General features: G+C 33.2%; 4 protein-coding genes across 7 annotated transcripts; 1 reads left to right on the top strand and 3 right to left on the bottom strand.

Moving 5' to 3' along the window:
* Positions 1-476: 476 nt before the first annotated feature.
* Positions 477-4,614, bottom strand: LOC108771360 (isovaleryl-CoA dehydrogenase, mitochondrial). The gene is made up of 7 exons (XM_018536625.1): positions 3,985-4,614; positions 2,862-2,951; positions 2,155-2,704; positions 1,861-1,954; positions 1,393-1,483; positions 1,147-1,315; positions 477-1,005 (listed from the first exon to the last, which is right to left on the bottom strand). Exons 1-7 carry the CDS (start codon positions 4,114-4,116, stop codon positions 872-874), a joined length of 1,260 nt encoding a protein of 419 aa, XP_018392127.1. The 5' UTR covers positions 4,117-4,614; the 3' UTR covers positions 477-871.
* A 581-nt stretch (positions 4,615-5,195) lies between these two features.
* Positions 5,196-8,855, bottom strand: LOC108771361 (uncharacterized). 4 transcript variants are annotated; one of them, XM_018536626.1, is made up of 4 exons: positions 6,956-8,855; positions 6,646-6,880; positions 6,006-6,546; positions 5,196-5,598 (listed from the first exon to the last, which is right to left on the bottom strand). In XM_018536626.1, exon 1 carries the CDS (start codon positions 7,892-7,894, stop codon positions 7,058-7,060), a length of 837 nt encoding a protein of 278 aa, XP_018392128.1. In that variant the 5' UTR covers positions 7,895-8,855; the 3' UTR covers positions 5,196-5,598; positions 6,006-6,546; positions 6,646-6,880; positions 6,956-7,057. The 4 variants fall into 4 exon arrangements, with proteins under 4 accessions (XP_018392128.1, XP_018392129.1, XP_018392131.1 ...); XM_018536627.1 differs by having other exon boundaries at positions 6,646-7,978; positions 8,607-8,855; XM_018536629.1 differs by having other exon boundaries at positions 6,435-6,546; positions 6,646-8,855.
* A 398-nt stretch (positions 8,856-9,253) lies between these two features.
* On the top strand, positions 9,254-14,094 carry RpIII128 (RNA polymerase III subunit RpIII128). The gene is made up of 9 exons (XM_018552201.1): positions 9,254-9,310; positions 9,549-9,703; positions 9,791-9,973; positions 10,066-11,537; positions 11,627-12,219; positions 12,299-12,554; positions 12,968-13,132; positions 13,210-13,340; positions 13,662-14,094. The coding sequence occupies exons 1-9, from the start codon at positions 9,254-9,256 to the stop codon at positions 14,043-14,045; spliced, it is 3,396 nt and encodes a 1,131-aa protein (XP_018407703.1). The 3' UTR covers positions 14,046-14,094.
* A 695-nt stretch (positions 14,095-14,789) lies between these two features.
* On the bottom strand, positions 14,790-17,073 carry Pdxk (pyridoxal kinase). Its single transcript, XM_018552256.1, has 7 exons — positions 16,671-17,073; positions 15,983-16,082; positions 15,751-15,894; positions 15,550-15,670; positions 15,219-15,361; positions 14,967-15,146; positions 14,790-14,899 (listed from the first exon to the last, which is right to left on the bottom strand). Exons 1-7 carry the CDS (start codon positions 16,761-16,763, stop codon positions 14,790-14,792), a joined length of 891 nt encoding a protein of 296 aa, XP_018407758.1. The 5' UTR covers positions 16,764-17,073.
* Between the last annotated feature and the right edge of the window lie 1,255 nt (positions 17,074-18,328).

Here is an 18,328-nt window from a genome sequence, read left to right as displayed (position 1 = left end):
GAATCATCATTTAATTACGTATTGCAGACAAACTTAAAAAAAAAAAAGAAAAAGATTCGATCGCCAGAATCAGTTTAGTACATCCGCGATTTCGTGTGGAATTGATAATAGCATATTTTTTTATCATATGACATATATTAAAATATAATTGATATATAAAACCTCTCGCCTACTCTCCTACCAAATACAATAAAGATTTAAAATTTTACAAAAGTAAATCATATATTGTAAAAAAGTATAAAACTATAAGAAAAATACATTGGTAACACATATTAATGAACAATTGTGTGAATAATTCATCATCAACCACTGAAATACGATAGCAATTATAATATGACGTTATAGTTGTCTTTTTAACTGCTAGTCATCAATTCAAGTTTACAAATGCATGTTACGTTACGCATGATCGTACATAGAAAGATCTTGAAGTATCTAAAAATTTAGCTAGATATAGATCTGAAAATAATTTTGTCAGATTATTAAAATAATTATATAGGATGTTCAAACTGTTGAATGTCAAAACTTTTTTCAGCATTGCTTAATTATTGAGTTTCCTACGTAAACATTTTAATGGTCCAAAATTTATTTTATACAAAGGGAGTGTTTTGGAGGAGCAACTCAGCACGCTGTAGAATTCCTGATAACGTAAACGACACCAAGTTGATGAAACATTGACATTAGCATTAACAATAAATCACGATACAGCGATAGCTCGCAAAAAATCTTTTGGCACCTCTGAAAAGAAAATGATTAAAGCTTCAAAAGCATTGCCCAACAAAATTATTTTCGGATTTGTATCTAAGTTTTTAGATACTTCAATAAAATTATTTTTCCCACACAGTCATCAAATCTAGACTAAGAAAAACTCATTTCATAAATATTCCTCAGTGATCGCTCGGCTAATTACTATACGTCGTATTTCATTGGTGCCCGCGCCGATCTCATAGAGCTTTGCATCTCTCAGTAGTCTTCCAGTAACATAATCATTAATATAACCATTGCCACCTGTAAATTAAAAAAAGCGCGACTGTCATTCTCATTAAATATTACTAAACATCTACTTTTTATACCAAATTTTCATGTCCTTTACACGTTTTCTTCTAATATAATTTATTTATACTGTTCATTTTTTAAAAATTGTCTTACCGAGTATCTGTATAGCATCCGATGCCGCTTTCATTGCATTCTCGGCGGAAAATAGGAGCACGGCGGCGCAGTTTTTGCGATTTATATGACCAGCGTCACAGGACCTAGCGACAGAGTACAAGTAGCTTCTGCTCGCGCTCAAAGCTGTGTACATGTCCGCTATCTTCGCCTGAAACGATATGATTAAACGTTATCAATGGAAGATTGCGAAAAATAGTTAAGCAGACAAGGTAATTTTTGTTTTACCTGCATCAATTGAAATTTCGCAAGATACTGGCCAAATTGCTTTCTCGTATGAGCGTATTCAAAGGCAACATCGCAACAAGCTTGCAGTATTCTAAAATTTATGTTTCAGATTGCACATAACCAAATATAGACGCTTTGTAAATAAAATAAGGTCTAAATGATTTTTTATTAATAATCTGATAACAATAAATATTGAATACCAAAGTGTCTAAGCCTGTCATTCTATAATACACATCAAAATGTAAAAATGTGTATATACAATAATACGCTATTTATTATATAGCAAACTTTCAAAAAATATAATTTTCATTTCACTGATCACAAAAAATATATTCAATAATTTTTATGAAGTTCTTTTTAACGTACAAACTCCAGAAATATACAAATAAGGAAATATTGAAAACTGATCATCAAACCACACAAATTTTATGTTATACATTCACATTCATTCGTTTTCTAAGAGCTTACCCCAACGGTCCGCCAGATAATATTAACCGTTCCAAATCAAGCCCACTAAAAAGCACATAAATACCTCTGTTAATTTCTCCCAAAACATTCGCAGCTGTAACAGAAATTCACAACTTTCTTAGAAAAATTTTTACATCAGCAACATTTTTAAAAAACAAAGGGAAAGGACAATAATCAATTTCAATGAGTAGAATATCTTAAAGTTCTTACTCTTTTCTATAATATTTGAACATGTTAAATTGTAACAATCTCTATATATCTTTTCCGTATTTTTTATTCGAGCGCCGGACTTACCCGGCACTTTGCAATCCTCGAAAATCAGTTCGCTCGTATTGGAGCCGCGTATACCAAGCTTGTCCAGCTTCGGTCCTGTACTGATACCCTCTATGTCACGTTCGATGATGAAAGCGGTGATACCATGCTGCGGTTTGTCCGCATTCGGATCCGTTTTCGCGTAGACGATTAGCGTATCCGCGTCCGGAGCATTGGTGATCCAAAACTTGCTGCCATTGAGGACATAGTAATCCCCCTTTCTCTCGGCCCGCAATTTCATGGAAACGACGTCGGACCCAGCACCAGACTCTGACATCGCCAACGCGCCGATGTGTTCGCCGCTGCACAGCTTCGGCAAATATTTGAGTTTTTGTTCCTCCGTGCCATTGCGATGAATTTGATTAACACAAAGATTCGAATGTGCGCCGTAGCTAAGTCCAATAGCGGCAGATGCTCTGCTAATTTCTTCCATGATAATTACATGATCAAGATACGTACCGCCGGTACCTCCATACTCTGGCTTCACCGTCGGACCTAGCAGGCCGAGTTTACCCAATTTTTGCCAAAACGTCTGCGATCGTATTATTTATTATTATTTTTTTTTAGATTGAATCGTTGATCAGGACATCACAGAAGATAGCATTTCATTAATTTATTTATTTATTACAGTTATTACTATTTATTTATATTTCTTTTCCTTAAAATCGGTGCATATAGAAGAAGCTTACCCTCAATTCATCGAAATGATTTTTTTTGTCGATTTCGGTGGCTTTAGGCGCCAACTCCTTTTGTGCAAAATTGAAAACGAGCGAACGAAGCTGAAAAAGAATGGCGATTGTTATAAATATTACGGGATATTTATTTCACCATAAGAAAGAAAAAGATGTAATAAAATATCAAAGAATTTATAGGATAGTAACGGCATCACGTTTATTACGATTATCGTTGGACATTGCGTCTAATTGTCTAATTTTAGATATAAACAAAATTAGATATGAACAAGAATTTAAAGATATTTTGTCTATTCAATAGCCGCCTTCAGCAGAATGTTTATTTTACAACTGTTGGAAGTTTTCTTTGCTGAGAGATAGGATTATTCCTCCGAGATCTAAAAGTATAATCCAATCAGCGCGAAGAAAACTCCCAACATTTATAAGTTCTGCTAAACGCGACTATTATTATATATTGTATATACATATTTTTTTTTACAACGTAAATTTGGAGTTAAAAATTATTTTATTTAAAATTAACTGAAAAATTAGAAGTTATAATTAATTTTTTAACTTTAATTAACTTTTAACTATATAATTACAACTAGTTATATTATATACTAACCAATTTTACAATAATTACGTAGATAAATGCTTATGAAATACAATTACGTAAAGTGCGCAAAAAAATGTAATTTATACGAACGTTTACAATTTTACATAGGTATACATATTCATTGTGCAAACTATTGTTTTGATCGAATTTGTACACTGCGCAGAGATGGATGCACTTACGTCACTATAATACAGATTGCAAAATAAATTGATGCAAGTAAAAGCAAGAAATTGAATAATTACAAATAAATGTGAAACAATAATATCGATTGTGATCGATCAATTTCTTATTCTTACTTCTTATATCAAGCTTACTCCCCAATTTCTGCATATTGCAATAGAATGTATTATAATATGCAATGTTGTATATTATGGCGCAATTCGAGATGCAAGATCTGGCATTTCGCAATAGCACTATACCGATAGTGCAGCCTAATACAATCTGTGTAATTGGTTTAAAATTCCGCTGTTGTCATCAACAGAAGTATCGACCCATAACAGCATGATCGATCATCTAGTTACTAACCTCTTTCTGTTCGTCGCTTAATCCAAAGATGCTTTCATCGATCTTGCAATAATTAGACGCGTGGCACGCGCCAATTTTACCGGCGCGATTCGCGAGGTGTCGCGAAACAATGGAATATCGCGCCAAGAACATTGTACCTCTTCGATATTAGAAATATCTTCGAGCGATAGCGATTTAGAAATATATACTTCACTCCTTTTTGAAAGGAAAACACTGGATACGCGCGAGAATTTTATATATTATTTGTAATAATTAAATAATAGAATAAAAAGGAACAATTATACACGTGTTATTACAGTTAAATAATTTTGATAGATAATAAAAAAATCAATAAGACACACTTGTCAAGTCGTCATACAGTGGACTACTAGAGTTCGCCACTGCGAGAACTTACAAAAATGCTGACGCGTGTCACTGTATGTATATTGATAAGCGCAGAGGGGAAGGGTAAACAACCAATTAATATGTATATTGTGATAACGTTCGTATATTGGGTTATAATACGCTTGTTATTATACCGTTATTATAATACGCAACGTTATCGCATCGACAGAAATTCAGAGCGGTTAATTTTTACATCAGAACAACGAGAAGATGATGCTTCGAGTACAAAAAAAAATGTATTTTTTTCACAAGGAGACAATTTCAGTGGGTCATTTGACCTAAAAATAACTTTGGTACTATAATTCACATTTGTGGATCGGAAAACCATAATAGGAAACAAAAAAAAAGATAAAACTGATAGTTTCTATTTTATATAATCGAGAATCTAATCTCTGCTTCGTTTCAAGAAATACAGATCAGATCTGTTCTTATTCCAGTGGCTGAAATTTTATAGTTTGAACAGTTTCAATACTTTCAACCACTTTCAACTACAAGCATCAAACGCTCAAACATTGAAATATAACAGGGAATTTAATTCGCAAAGAACTAATTCTATGTTACACCGTTTATTATTACATTTATTATTTTTTAACATACATCTCTCTGAATATTTTTTCTACGTTACATTGTTTATTATTTATATAGATATCTCTAACGTACATCAATTTTAACATTAGCGAAGAATAAGGGGGCTGCGTAGAAAAACGAACAGGAAACAGAGAATAAGAATTTCAACCTATCAGAAATCATATACTGTGGAATAAACAGTGTGTAATGAGGTTCCCTGTTCTTTTTTTAAACCATTTTTTAAACTTCTTTTCTGTATACTCTCTCCGTGCTTGATTCCTATTAGCCGTAAGCTCACCATGACTGACGCTAACATAAGGCTGCGTTCAACAAAAAAAAAAGCAGCTGTGTAAAATTCTTTAATGTGATTGGTCTTGCTCTTATTTCCTCATTCAATCTAAATGTATAAACCAATCATATTCATGAATTTTTTCTGCTGAACGCAGCCATTGGTTCGTTACCCTATTCCTCCTTAAGTAGCTTAAATTACTTAGCAACTTATGCTTACTTAAGCAAAAAATGCTTCTGCGAGTTATTGCTTGCATTCGTCGTAAGCTTGTTTGGTGGAGAAGGTTCCATACGATGGGATGTTCATCCTTTTTTTCTCGCGACCTTTAGGTATGAGTTGACGCTTGAGTTGTTGCTGCGTTTTTAATGAATCATCTGTAAAAATAAATAATAATACCTAGAAATTATATAGCTTAAAGATCGTCTTTAGTTTCTTGTATTCGAAAATTGTTGCTACCCGCTGTGTTAGTGGCTTAGTTCCTTTTTGAATTCACCAAAGCATTATCAGATCAGAACTGAAGAAATTCAATACTCAAGTATTGAACTTTTTCAGCTAAAAAGGTGCATGAGTTGATGAATAGTACAAACTTTCGTAAACATTCAAGTGCAAAAATGTATTTCGTGTTAAGCATGGTGATTTTGAAGCAATGTTTGTGTCATCAATAAACAAAAACAAAAGTTTAGACCTCTAAGGACCGTAAATCTTTGGAACGTTTGTGCAGTGTTGTATAATCTAAATACGTCATGACATTGAATTTAAAGAGTACAAAGGGGATGATTACAGTTGTCTTTTCACGGTCCTTTGGCACTGGAATCTGGTGATATGCACGGGTCAGATCCGGTGTCCAAAAACCTTGCATCCTTGAAGTCTACGCATGAAATCTTGGGTATATGGGACTGGATATCTATCTGCTATCTTACACTTATATTTAATTTGTGGTGCGTGAAATCTTGTATATGTGGTACTGCATATCTGTCTGCTACTGTGCACTTATTTAATCTACTGTGCATGAAGTCTTGGATAAGTGGTACTGGATATCTGGCTACTAATATATACTTATTTAATCTGCTGTGCATGAAATTTTTTATATATGATACTGGATGTCTGTCTACTACTGTGCACTTGATGAATCTGCTGTACGTGAAGTCTTGAATATGTGGTACTGAATATCTGTTTGATACTATGCATTTATTTAATCTGTGATAATTACTATACATTTTCCATTTGCCTGATTTCTTTTGATTAAGATGCAGAGTGTTGCTTTATAACATTAATTGTTAACCGAGTTCTGCCATTAGGAATCCTTTAGTTAAAACATAATGCTAAAACATATATGTTTCAGCTTCTTTAACTCCTATTGAAATCTGAGTGATATCGATAAACTCTCTGAAAAGTACATGGAATTGTTTATTATGTCTTACTGTTGAAAGTGATACCATAGGAGTCCGTATGATTTCTCCATCAACTCGTAAATTCGTTGTGCTATCAATGTATCTCCAACCTCCCAAATCTGGTAACAGGCCGAAATGGTACAGGAAATTAGCCTATTATTATAGAAGAGATATTAGTTAGGATGAATGTCCACATAAACTTTCTACAAAGGCCCAAGTCCAACGTGACTAGCTTCATTCCAAAAATGTACGTAGCTATTATTTGCTGCAAATAATCTTAAATCAGATGGTTTGACTTTAGTTTCTGTCAAATATCTGAGCAGCACTGAGATATCCGCACCTGTGTCCACCAAGAATCAAGTGTTCGTTTTTTTATCTATGACCAACGGGTGATTTTTTATGGACGTGTCGTCGGTGACCTCCTTAATTTGAGATGATAATTTTAATATATCTTGAGCTTCTCCTTAGCTTTTTTGAAAAATTTACAGCATTTGCGATATCTTGATCGCCTACAAAGTTCCGTTTGTTTCATATCGCGTGCTAGGTAGTCAATCATTTCTTCCACAACCTTTAAGTGCTCATCGAAAGTAGAGGTTATATCATTTTCTATGGGTTCGTCAACGTAATAAACTCCAAGTATTCTTTGTGTTACTTCTACCATATTATCAGCTCTTTGCACGAGTTCCGACAGGTCGGTGAGCCCACTGATTTCAAGAACGTTTTGTATGTTCTCCGGCATCTGTTCTAGGAACACTGTCTTCAACACGGCTTCATCAAATTTCCCCGCTGCTATACTTTTTAGACGTTCTAGAAATTCGGAAGGCTTTTCTTTATCGTGTCTGTCTACGCCTATTAGACGTTTTAACTTAGACTCATCCGATTCATCAAACAATAAAATAATACGATTTTTTAGACTCTTGTACTTGTTTCGCTCCGGTGGTTTTTCAAGCATATCTAAAATGAGAAGCAGGACAGATTGATCGAGATGAATCACTACATATCGAAATTTCGTCTCATCGTTTCTGATTCCAAAATTAGCAAAAATTGCCTCAACTTCCTTGAACCATAGCGAGGGGTTGACCTTGCAAAACTTTGGTGGTTTTACCATGTATACAATATTGGTTTCATGAGACTTAATTTTTCCACTGTTCAAGACACTCGCTACTAAGGCACCGACCTCTTCTGGTACCACAGAACCGGATATTGATGGTACTGTGCTGTCGGGATCATGCGGTGGTGAACGGTCGATCGCACAATCTCTACTTTCGTTTTCTTTCATTGCCTTTTTATGATCGGGGTTCCCCTGATTCCGATTCTTCTGGATCTTTTTAAAGTGCGATTACGTCGGGGTCACCAAATATCTCTGTGAAATACGACAGAATCTAATCCACGCAAAACTAATTCTACGTCACACCGTTTATTATTATTCTCTAACGTATACTTATTTAACCAATTTTACTTTCTACGTTACACTGTTTATTATTATTCTCTAACGTATACTTAATTAACCAATTTTACTTTCTACGTCACATCGTTTCTTATTACTGGGTGCTTTCCATCAAGGGTTTTCGGCGACACAAATCGACAGTGTCGAACGCGGTGGTTTCCAACACCGACACGCGACACGCCATAGCATAATTCAACACAGCAGAATTCCATAGTCGGATACTCTTGTTTATAGATGCCAATTTTTTTTTTTTTTCTTCGATTGGCGCTTTAGAGAATTTACATTTTAAATATATGTACGATATAAGAAATATGTTCATAAGATATCTACGCCTAACATTATTATCCAACAAGAGATACAGAAGTAACGTGTTCTGACCCTTACACGGCGTTAGTTGCATCCTTGTCGTTCGCTTATGTTAAATAAAGATGAGGTGATTGATGTGTCGTAGATGGAAAGCAACCACTCTCTACGTATATCCTTCTCGCTTTTTTTTTTAGCAAATAGAGAATAATAATTTCAATAACTCAAGCATTCGTAAAACCTTCTGTTTATCTTCTTGCTCGATTCCTATGGCTGTGTGCGCGCAAGTCCTAATATATTTGGTATTGATCCGCTAATATATTGGACGAGTAATTGAATATCTTCTTCTTATTTAATTAATGGCTCCCGTCTCCAGAGAATTTAATAGGACGATACGGCCAGGTCACGTTTTAGTTGAAAACCGTATAAAATATGAAACTGTGTACAGTCAAAGCCGGCAGCGCTTTCTAAAAATATGATGCAATCACAAAAATGGCGTAGCCCGAACGGACACCGGGCGCCTGCGTCTACGACGTCGTCATGTTTATAGCGTTGGAAAACGCTATTAGAAGCGCAACTGATGTTCTGCGTCTTGATTGGCGTGACTGGACATTCAATGGTACTAAAAATGGCTAAAGCGGGGAGCACAGACTTTTACATAACGCATAATACATATACATAAAGAATTTTATTGGTCCATTGACTCATGCATAAGAAAATGGGCCAATGAAATTCCTTATGCACATGCTTTATGCATTATGCAAAAGTCTGTGCTCCCCGCTTAACTTATTGCACTGTCTGAACTGGTGCAGATAGTGCAGGCAAAAAGAACAAGCCTATAAGCAAACCACTAGGTGCAACAATTCACCGGTCGGCGGTCATTTCACTATGTGCCTTTTGTTGAAAGGTTCCAGGTTGATCGAACTTCGATGGCTGGGTGTAGATGTATACTTCGAACAACCACGTGAATGATGTTATTATAGCCAAAAAGTATCAATTTTAAGAAATATAATTTTCAAAATCGAAACGATGTGTGTACTTAGAAAAATTAATGATGTAAATACATGTACTATGTAGTTGTTAAAATTATAATTTTTTAAACATTTTTCTTACATATTATAGACTTATACGTAATATAACTAATATTAATTATTAAATTATTGTTAATTTTATATATTATCAGGATAAATGGAAATTAGTAGCAGCATTTCTTCGGAATAAAGGTTTAGTTAATCAGCATATAGATTCTTACAACTACTTCATTAATGAAGAGATCAAAAACATTGTTAAAGCAAATGAAAAGGTTCAAAGTGATGAAGATCAACATTTTTATTTAAAGTAAGAGCAATGACATCTATTATACTTTCAAAAGATGCAATTATCAGGAATGTCAGACTCTTAACAGATGTTTTTCTTATATTCTAGATACTTAAATATAAAAGTAGGTTTGCCTGAAGTTCAGGAATCATCCAATTCTATTAGGACTACACCAACTACACCACATGAATGCCGCTTAAGAGATTTTAATTACTCTGCCTCCATTATAGTAGATATTGAATATGTAAGAAATAATAAGCGGATAATAAGGCAAAATTTGGTTATTGGAAAGTAAGAACAATAAGAATAGACTATATAGTAAGAAATATATAAATTATTAATAAGAAATGTTTAAGTATTATAACAATTGTGAATGTTTATAGGATGCCAATAATGTTGCGCAGTTCTAATTGTGTGTTAACTAAAAAATCTGAAGCTGAGTTAGCCAAAATGAATGAATGTCCACATGATCCTGGTGGTTATTTCATCATAAATGGCCAAGAAAAAGTTATATTAATACAAGAACAAATGGTTAGGAATAGAATTATTTTAGAAGTAGATAACAAAAACTTTATTGTTGCATCATGCAACAGTTTTACCCATGACAAAAAGACCAAAACAAATGTTGTTGGGAAAGCTGGAAGATATTACATACGACATAATATGTTCCAAGATGACATACTGATTACGGTTATTTTCAAAGCTATGGGCATAATAAGCGACTTAGAGATCATGCAAATGATAGGAACGCAAGAAACACATTTGAGCAAATTTGCAGCTAGTCTAGAAGATTGTCAAGAACTAGGCATCTTTTCACAGAATCAAGCATTGAAATACCTCAATGATAACCGGAAACAGACGAGATTCCATGTTCCAAAATCTATCACTGATGAAATGAAAGATGTATTAGCGACGAATATATTGTCTCATGTACCTGTTGTTGGCTTCAATTTCAGACCAAAGGCACTGTATCTTGCCTTAATGATCAGAAGAGTTATAAATGCACAATCTGATAGTAGTCTGATTGACGACAAAGATTATTATGGTAATAAACGTCTGGAACTGGCTGGCTCTCTTCTCGCTCTGATGTTCGAAGATTTGTTTAAAAGATTTAATTGGGAACTCAGGCAAATTGCCAATAAAAATATTCCCAAGACAAGAGCAGGCCCATTTGACATAGTTACTCACATGAGACACGATCTCATTACTAATGGATTGGCTTTCGCTATATCATCAGGTAATTGGACAATCAAGAGATTTAGAATGGAGAGGCATGGCGTGACACAGGTGCTATCACGGCTCTCTTACATTTCGGCACTTGGTATGATGACGCGAGTCCATTCTCAGTTCGAGAAGACCAGGAAAGTCTCCGGTCCGCGGTCATTACAGGGCTCGCAATGGGGCATGTTGTGCCCGAATGACACGCCTGAAGGAGAAGCTTGTGGTTTAGTGAAGAATCTGGCTTTGATGGCTCATATCACTACGGAAGTACCAGAAGAACCAATAATAAAACTGCTGCTTAGTCTTGGTGTGGAGAACATTCATACTTTTGCTGGAGAAGAATTAACTAACAAAGATGTATATTTGGTTTTTGTGAACGGTATCTTGGTAGGTATTGTACAGAATCATAAGAGACTGGTGCGTCAGTTCAGATTGTTGCGCAGGAAAGGATTTATCAACAGTTTTGTATCGATATATACGCAACATCGACATAATTGCATTCAAATCAGTTCTGACGGTGGACGATTGTGCAGACCATGCATCATCGTTAAGAATGGAAAATCTCTTGTTAAACAAAAGCACATAGAGGATCTTGAACGAAATATCTTATCATTTGAAGACTTCCTTTATGATGGTAAATAATTCAAACTAATTTTGTTGCATTTACATATATACATTCTTTTCCAGGTACATATTCTGTTATTTACTGTGTTTTTTTTTTAGGATTAATCGAATATTTAGATGTGAATGAAGAAAATGATAGTTTAATCGCATGTACGGAATCAGAAATCAATGATAACACAACGCATCTGGAAATTGCGGAATTCACGGTGCTGGGAGTGTGCGCGGGATTGATACCATACCCACATCATAATCAGAGTCCGAGAAACACTTATCAATGCGCTATGGGTAAACAGGCCATGGGGATCATAGGATACAATCAACGTAATCGCATTGACACAGTGATGTACAATCTGGTATATCCGCAAATGCCTATAGTAAAAACTCGAGCGATCGAGTTAATCAATTACGATAAATTGCCAGCCGGTGAAAATGCAATTGTTGCTGTAATGTCGTATAGTGGGTACGATATCGAGGATGCATTAATTTTTAATAAAGCTTCCGTCGATAGAGGATATGGAAGATGCCTAGTGTATCGAAATATGAAATGTACATTAAAAAAATATTCTAATCAAACGCAAGACACAATCATGGGACCAATGCTAGATGTTAATACTAAGAAACCTATAACGAAGCATGAAGTCCTTGACGTTGATGGAATTGTTTTACCTGGTGAGATGGTAGAAAATAAAACTGTAAGTAGCGCCTTCTTTTCTTTTGAACGATGTTAGATATTCTATTACACTGTACTTTAATATTACGTTATACATGCAGATCATGATAAACAAGTCAGTGCCAACGCCGAGTGAAAATATCGGTCCGGTCAGTTCTGCCACTGCACAAACACAAGCAGTGGAATATCGTAGCGCAGAAGTCTCATTCAAAGGTTTGGTTCCAGCATATGTGGAAAAAGTCATTGTAACGAGTAACGCAGACGATTCCTTTTTAACAAAACTGTTACTAAGGCAAACTCGAAGACCAGAGATCGGCGATAAATTCAGCAGTCGCCATGGACAGAAGGGCGTTATAGGTACAATATTTTACATGCGCGCAATATTTTCGTATTGTGTAAATACAAGAGAAACATATTCTTTTTCTTCTTCTATACAAAGTTCTTTTTTTTTTTATTATTCCTTTATATCCTTTAAGCCTTTACATATTTTTAACCACATTTTAATCAGGATAGCGATATTAACTGGGGTCCTTAATATTGCCTCTTAAAGGCTTAAACAGAGACTCACTAGTATTTAGTTTATAATTTTATAGATGAAGCGATGTTCTCCATATTTTTGTTAACACCGGAAAAATCCTGTGTATGTGAGTTACCGATGGGATCAAATCCGAATTCATGGATTGCTAGTTCGCGAAGCATGGCCCGAGCACCGAGCCATCCGATGCCTCAAGAGAAACTTATTTATTAATATCTGATAATTGTTTATTTAGGTTTAATTGTAGAACAAGAAGACATGCCGTTTAATGACTACGGAATGTGTCCCGACATAATTATGAATCCGCATGGCTTTCCTTCTAGAATGACTGTTGGTAAACTAATAGAAGTACTTGCAGGGAAGGCTGGCGTTGTGAACGGAAAATTTCAAGATGCAACAGGTATATCTTAAAAGGAAATGACTGATCTATTTGATGTTTAATCCTATGTTTAATCTCTTATTATTTTTATTTGGTAGCGTTTGGTGGCGCCAAAGTGGAGGATATCCGCGAAGAATTGGCGAAAAATGGTTATAATTATTTAGGTAAAGATTTCTTCTATAATGGCATGACTGGGAAACCATTGATAGGATACATCTACTCTGGACCAGTAAGTTTTTCTTGTAGATAAATAGAGATGGTCATTTAAATTGATTGCAGTTTCTTATTAAAAAAAAAAAATATTTTTAAAAAGTAGGAAATAAGTTAATAATTTATATAATTTTTGTTTTATATGAATAGTAAATATAATTGTAAAACATATATTTTTTATAAAAATTCCATCCATCTAATTAAAATAGTGACAGATTCTTTTATTTTTCAATAAAACAAGAATTTATACTTAAAAAAATAATCAGTTTATTTCTAATGTAAATAAGTGAATGAATATTATTTGATGTTTTTTGTGTAACGTTAAAAACGTGATTCGTAGGTTTATTACCAAAAATTGAAACATATGGTGCAAGACAAGATGCACGCTCGTGCCAGAGGTCCAAGGGTAGTCCTCACACGTCAACCGACAGAAGGACGTTCTAGAGAAGGTGGTTTACGACTAGGTGAAATGGAGCGGGATTGCCTGATCGGTTACGGAGCTAGCATGTTATTAGTAGAGAGGCTTATGATATCGAGCGATGCTTTTAAGGTCGATATTTGTAACAAATGCGGTTTGATAGGATACAATGGTTGGTGCCAGAGGTGTAAATCCAGCTCTTCTGTTTCTACGATAACGATGCCTTATGCTTGTAAATTATTATTCCAAGAACTGCAATCCATGAACGTAGTACCTCGTTTATCTCTAAAGGACTATTGTGGTTGATTGTACATATTAAAGCAATATAAATGTAATAAAAATGTAAATAAAGAAAAACCGTTCCAATTTTAAAAAGGTTTCAATAAGTATAATAACAGGTTGAGAGAGAATTTGGTTTGATACACACATGGATACAAAGTTTTCAAGATGTTATTTTTTTATTTATTAATTTAAATATCTCTAAAATAAAAATTGTACCTGTTATATAAGAACCTAATGCAGATTATATACATAAATAAAATAGTTGTGTATATATATATATTTTTTTTTTGGAAGACTTACATTGTGGTCTTTGGGGTTTGATTATTGGAGAAATCTCCACGTTATTATAAATGCTTAACAAATGATTTGTTAATATATTATAAACAATTGATAAATGGATTCCCAACACGGGTTACGTTCGCAACAAACTTTCATTCACTACCTTCAATTCTTCAATTAACGTCTTACAAACCGAAACTCTGACTCCATCAATTATGAATCGGCTGTTATTATATTATGTGTGTGTATATATCTATACATATACATGCACACACATGTTAAGATATATATCTTAATAAATATAAGATATATATCTTAATAATATCTTAATAATATATATCTTATTAATACGCATCTTAACATGTGTTCAATTATTAAGATAAAACTTTCTATAAACTATATGTAATGTAATCTCAAAAATTAAAAAACAATATTATATATGGAAAACATTTAAGCATTTCTTTTAACTATTTTCTATATTATTTTGTGTTATAAAAATTCTGCAAATAGACGAATGTTTGGATTTTCGATACTGTTTTTACTTTGTATCAGTCGTAATTCGATTTTCCTGGCTGATTGTGCTTCGGTATCTATGTACTCTGTAAATAATTGTTTGTGTTAGGAACAATACTGAAGTATTCTTTTTTGTGTTATAAAAATATTTACCTTTAGAATATTCATACGTATTAAGCAGCACGCTATACAGAGAATTAATAGTTTTTTCCATGGTGACTTTTATGTCACTTTGTAAGTATACGTGAGCAAGAAATAATGCGGCAAAGAGGTCTCCCGAACCCGTGAAAGTTGCTGGTATTTTAGGGATATCTACCTTTATTAATAAATTATCTGAAATAGAGAAAGACAATGCAGATCTATAATCATTTCAAAGTTTGTTTTATCTTGTAATGTATAAGCCACCTTTCGCCGAGCTCACTACTGCCGTCAGTTTGTTACTAAGATCAGTTGACGATATAGCTACAGTTTTTGGTCCATGTTGATGTAATTTTTTAATAGCATTTTGTAATTCACTCATATTAGTAACTTTATCATCTGTAAGTAATCTGAGAAAAATTAATAAAAGTAATATATATATATATATAATTATATATATCAATTGATCATTAAAGGAATAGATATTAATTTCTTAAAGTTATTGACAATTTATACTCTTACAATATTGATCAATCATCAGTATATATAAATGGAAATTAATATCATTTTGAATGTTTTTTTATAGTATCACACATACTCTAATTCAAACTGGTTTGGAGTTACTACATCCGCTAATGGTATTATCTCCTCTTTGTAAATTTCTTTCAATACTTCTGGGACATACATCTTGCCATTGTCGCCCATAACAGGATCACAAACTAATATCGAAAATGTAATAAATATAATTCATAAAAAAATTGGTTACATAAAAATATTATATTATTAAAAGATAATACACCATATGTAAGATTTGGATTTTTGTCTTTCAAAGTTGTGACTAGTAATGCCACTCTTTTCAAGAAGGAAGCAGAACCGATATATCCAGTTAACAAATGTGTATAATTATCTAAGTCATTTTGCGCTAAACCATCAACTAGATCCTCTAAAATAGTAATTATATTGGAATTATATATAGATACATCTTGTTGCTAAATAAACATCATTGCGTCATCGATTTCCTACGATCTTACCTAGATCTTTATCATTGAGTACTTGACCCTTAAATGCTTTGTAACCAGTATGATTAGACAACTGTACAGAGTTTATTGCATCGACTTCGAAGCCTAATAACTAATAGAAAAAATAAACAAATTAATCTCTTATTAATATTAATAAATATTAATATAAATATATATATATAAATTTTAAACTTTTTTAATATATTATTAATATATAATAAATTTATTATATAAAAAATTATTTACTTAATATATAAGTATTCTTTAATTTACTCATGTTTCAAATATGTGTGCATGTGTAATATTATCTGTTCAATTGTTACTTATTCTAAAAATTTAGGAAAACTAGTCTAGATAGTAGAAACAAATTGACATCAGCAAGAATTATACTTAAATTGGAATGAATTATAAAAAGATTTCAAATTAATATCTAAATTAATAAGCAAATATCAATGTATAACATCCGTCATTGCATTTGGAATTTTTGATTTGTGATGTAAGCACTTTATCTCTAAAATATTCGTATCTTATCTGTAATACTTTACATGCCTTCACAAACATCCAAGAAAAAATAATTTACTAATATCGAATTGTTATGGGATTCGCTGGTTTACAATTAATAATTCATGGATTGAAGGAGAGGAATTCGATGGGAATTCGATGAAAGGACAATCATAAAATTCGCCTCCACAGGATTCACCTGCAACGGAAAAGTAGCGCTCTTATTGCCGACGTAGCCTGACACTACATGACTCTGGATCGAGAGAATACGTGGCGTCTTCGCGGAATGCATAGTTGATCGTTTTGATAGTTTTGATAGTTCTGATACACTTGCCGCAGTTTACGTTCGCAACTTGGGCACCTATTATTGCGCGCTATACTATAATTTCTTTCCTTCACTTGGACGGCCTTGATTTTAGCACTCGAGATTGACGTAGCCAGTCGTATTTCACAATGTACGAATTAAATACGGTAGAAATTTTGAAAAATTAAAGATGATAAAATAATCATCAAATCCTAAAGTGTTCGAAACAAGAACACGTCCACCTCTGTCGAGCCATCCAAACAGACTGCTCCAGAGTTCCAGACAGCTGACAGAGTTATATCACAATACTGTGGTTATACTCTGCACTTCTGCAGGGCTATCTGAAATTTTTTAACGCATGCGTTATAACTATAACGCATACGTTATATGGCTTCTAACAATAAAATAATGTAAATATACTTATCTTCTTGATTATTACAGCTCTCCCCTCCCCTCTCTCTCTCATTATATAATAGAGAGAGAGAGAGAGAGAGAGAGATAAAAAATACAAAAAGTTTAACTATAAAATATAATGAATTAAATAGGTATTTTCTTATGTGTGTGTTGCATCTTTTTCTTTCTTATAAAATTTGCGTCTTTTAAAAATACGCGCGCAAGCGTTATTATCACACACACACACACATTAAATTTAATTTTATTATTAAAATTATAATAAAAAATTGTATATTAATAATATAATTATATATTTAATGAAAAAAAATAATAGATACTAGAAAAATAAAATAGTAATAAACAATACTATAATAAATTTGTTTCATTTTACAAATATAAAAATATTGTAGAAAATAAACTCCATAAAAATTCTTGATATCGTTAATGTTTTTTCACACAGATAATAATATAATAAAGAAATAGGGTAATTATGGAGAAAACGGCCGATCTCACCGATTTTAATGAAACTAGGCTCATTCGACGCGTTTTTGCACGAAACGAAAGAATCTGGCAGAAAAAAGTGTCGCTCTGCCCTACGAACCGAGATATTAAGCGTTAAAGTTGACGACTATTCAGGTTAAGAAATCTGTCATACCGACTACATGTAGTGTTACGAGTATATGCCTTCTTCATGCTCTCTGACTTTGTGCGCATGCGTTAAGTTGTCTGATTGGTAAGTGAAAAATGTAACGAAATCTGAAATAGATTTTCTTTTGTTATAATTGTTAAAAGATCGTATTAAGATGAAGCTGCACGAATTCTTAGCACTGACTTACGATAGAAAAAGATTAATAAAGTTTTTGATAGAAACCAATATTATAATATCTGAAATACAATGTCCTAAGTGCAATAGTGAATTAATAATTAACATAAATACTCTTTTATTCCGCTGTTATAAAGTGCATTACAAAAAAGATAAACATAAAAAAAGAATAAAAACGAAGTGTGATTTTAAGACATCTGCTAAAGTAGATACATGGTTTTCCGAATCAAAATTAAGCTTGGAAACTATATGCAGATTAACTGCTTATTTCATTATGTTAAGACCTCCGCGCCAAGAGTTTTTGTGCACAGAACTTGATCTTTCTGACAAGTCAGTT

The sequence above is a fragment of the Cyphomyrmex costatus genome, unplaced genomic scaffold, assembly GCF_001594065.2.
Source record: "Cyphomyrmex costatus isolate MS0001 unplaced genomic scaffold, Ccosl1.0 scaffold157, whole genome shotgun sequence".
In the NCBI taxonomy this organism is placed as follows: domain Eukaryota; kingdom Metazoa; phylum Arthropoda; class Insecta; order Hymenoptera; family Formicidae; genus Cyphomyrmex; species Cyphomyrmex costatus.
The sequence above is the reverse complement of the archived record's forward strand: the minus strand, read 5'-3'. Positions and strand labels throughout refer to the sequence as shown.

Coding starts and splice junctions, on each gene's coding strand:
- LOC108771360 (XM_018536625.1), bottom strand. CDS start 4,116: ATGTTCTTGGCGCGATATTCCATTGTTTCGCGACACCTCGCGAATCGC. Junction 1,955..2,154: donor CGAGGATTGCAAAGTGCCGG/GTAAGTCCGGCG, acceptor TTTCTGTTACAG/CTGCGAATGTTTTGGGAGAA. Junction 1,484..1,860: donor TTATCTGGCGGACCGTTGGG/GTAAGCTCTTAG, acceptor CATAAATTTTAG/AATACTGCAAGCTTGTTGCG.
- LOC108771361 (XM_018536629.1), bottom strand. CDS start 7,894: ATGAAAGAAAACGAAAGTAGAGATTGTGCGATCGACCGTTCACCACCG.
- RpIII128 (XM_018552201.1), top strand. CDS start 9,254: ATGTGCCTTTTGTTGAAAGGTTCCAGGTTGATCGAACTTCGATGGCTG. Junction 9,974..10,065: donor CAAAATTTGGTTATTGGAAA/GTAAGAACAATA, acceptor GAATGTTTATAG/GATGCCAATAATGTTGCGCA. Junction 13,133..13,209: donor AAAATTTCAAGATGCAACAG/GTATATCTTAAA, acceptor TTTATTTGGTAG/CGTTTGGTGGCGCCAAAGTG.
- Pdxk (XM_018552256.1), bottom strand. CDS start 16,763: ATGCATTCCGCGAAGACGCCACGTATTCTCTCGATCCAGAGTCATGTA. Junction 16,083..16,670: donor GCGCTACTTTTCCGTTGCAG/GTGAATCCTGTG, acceptor TTTTTCTATTAG/TTATTAGGCTTCGAAGTCGA. Junction 15,147..15,218: donor AGTAGTGAGCTCGGCGAAAG/GTGGCTTATACA, acceptor TCTCTATTTCAG/ATAATTTATTAATAAAGGTA.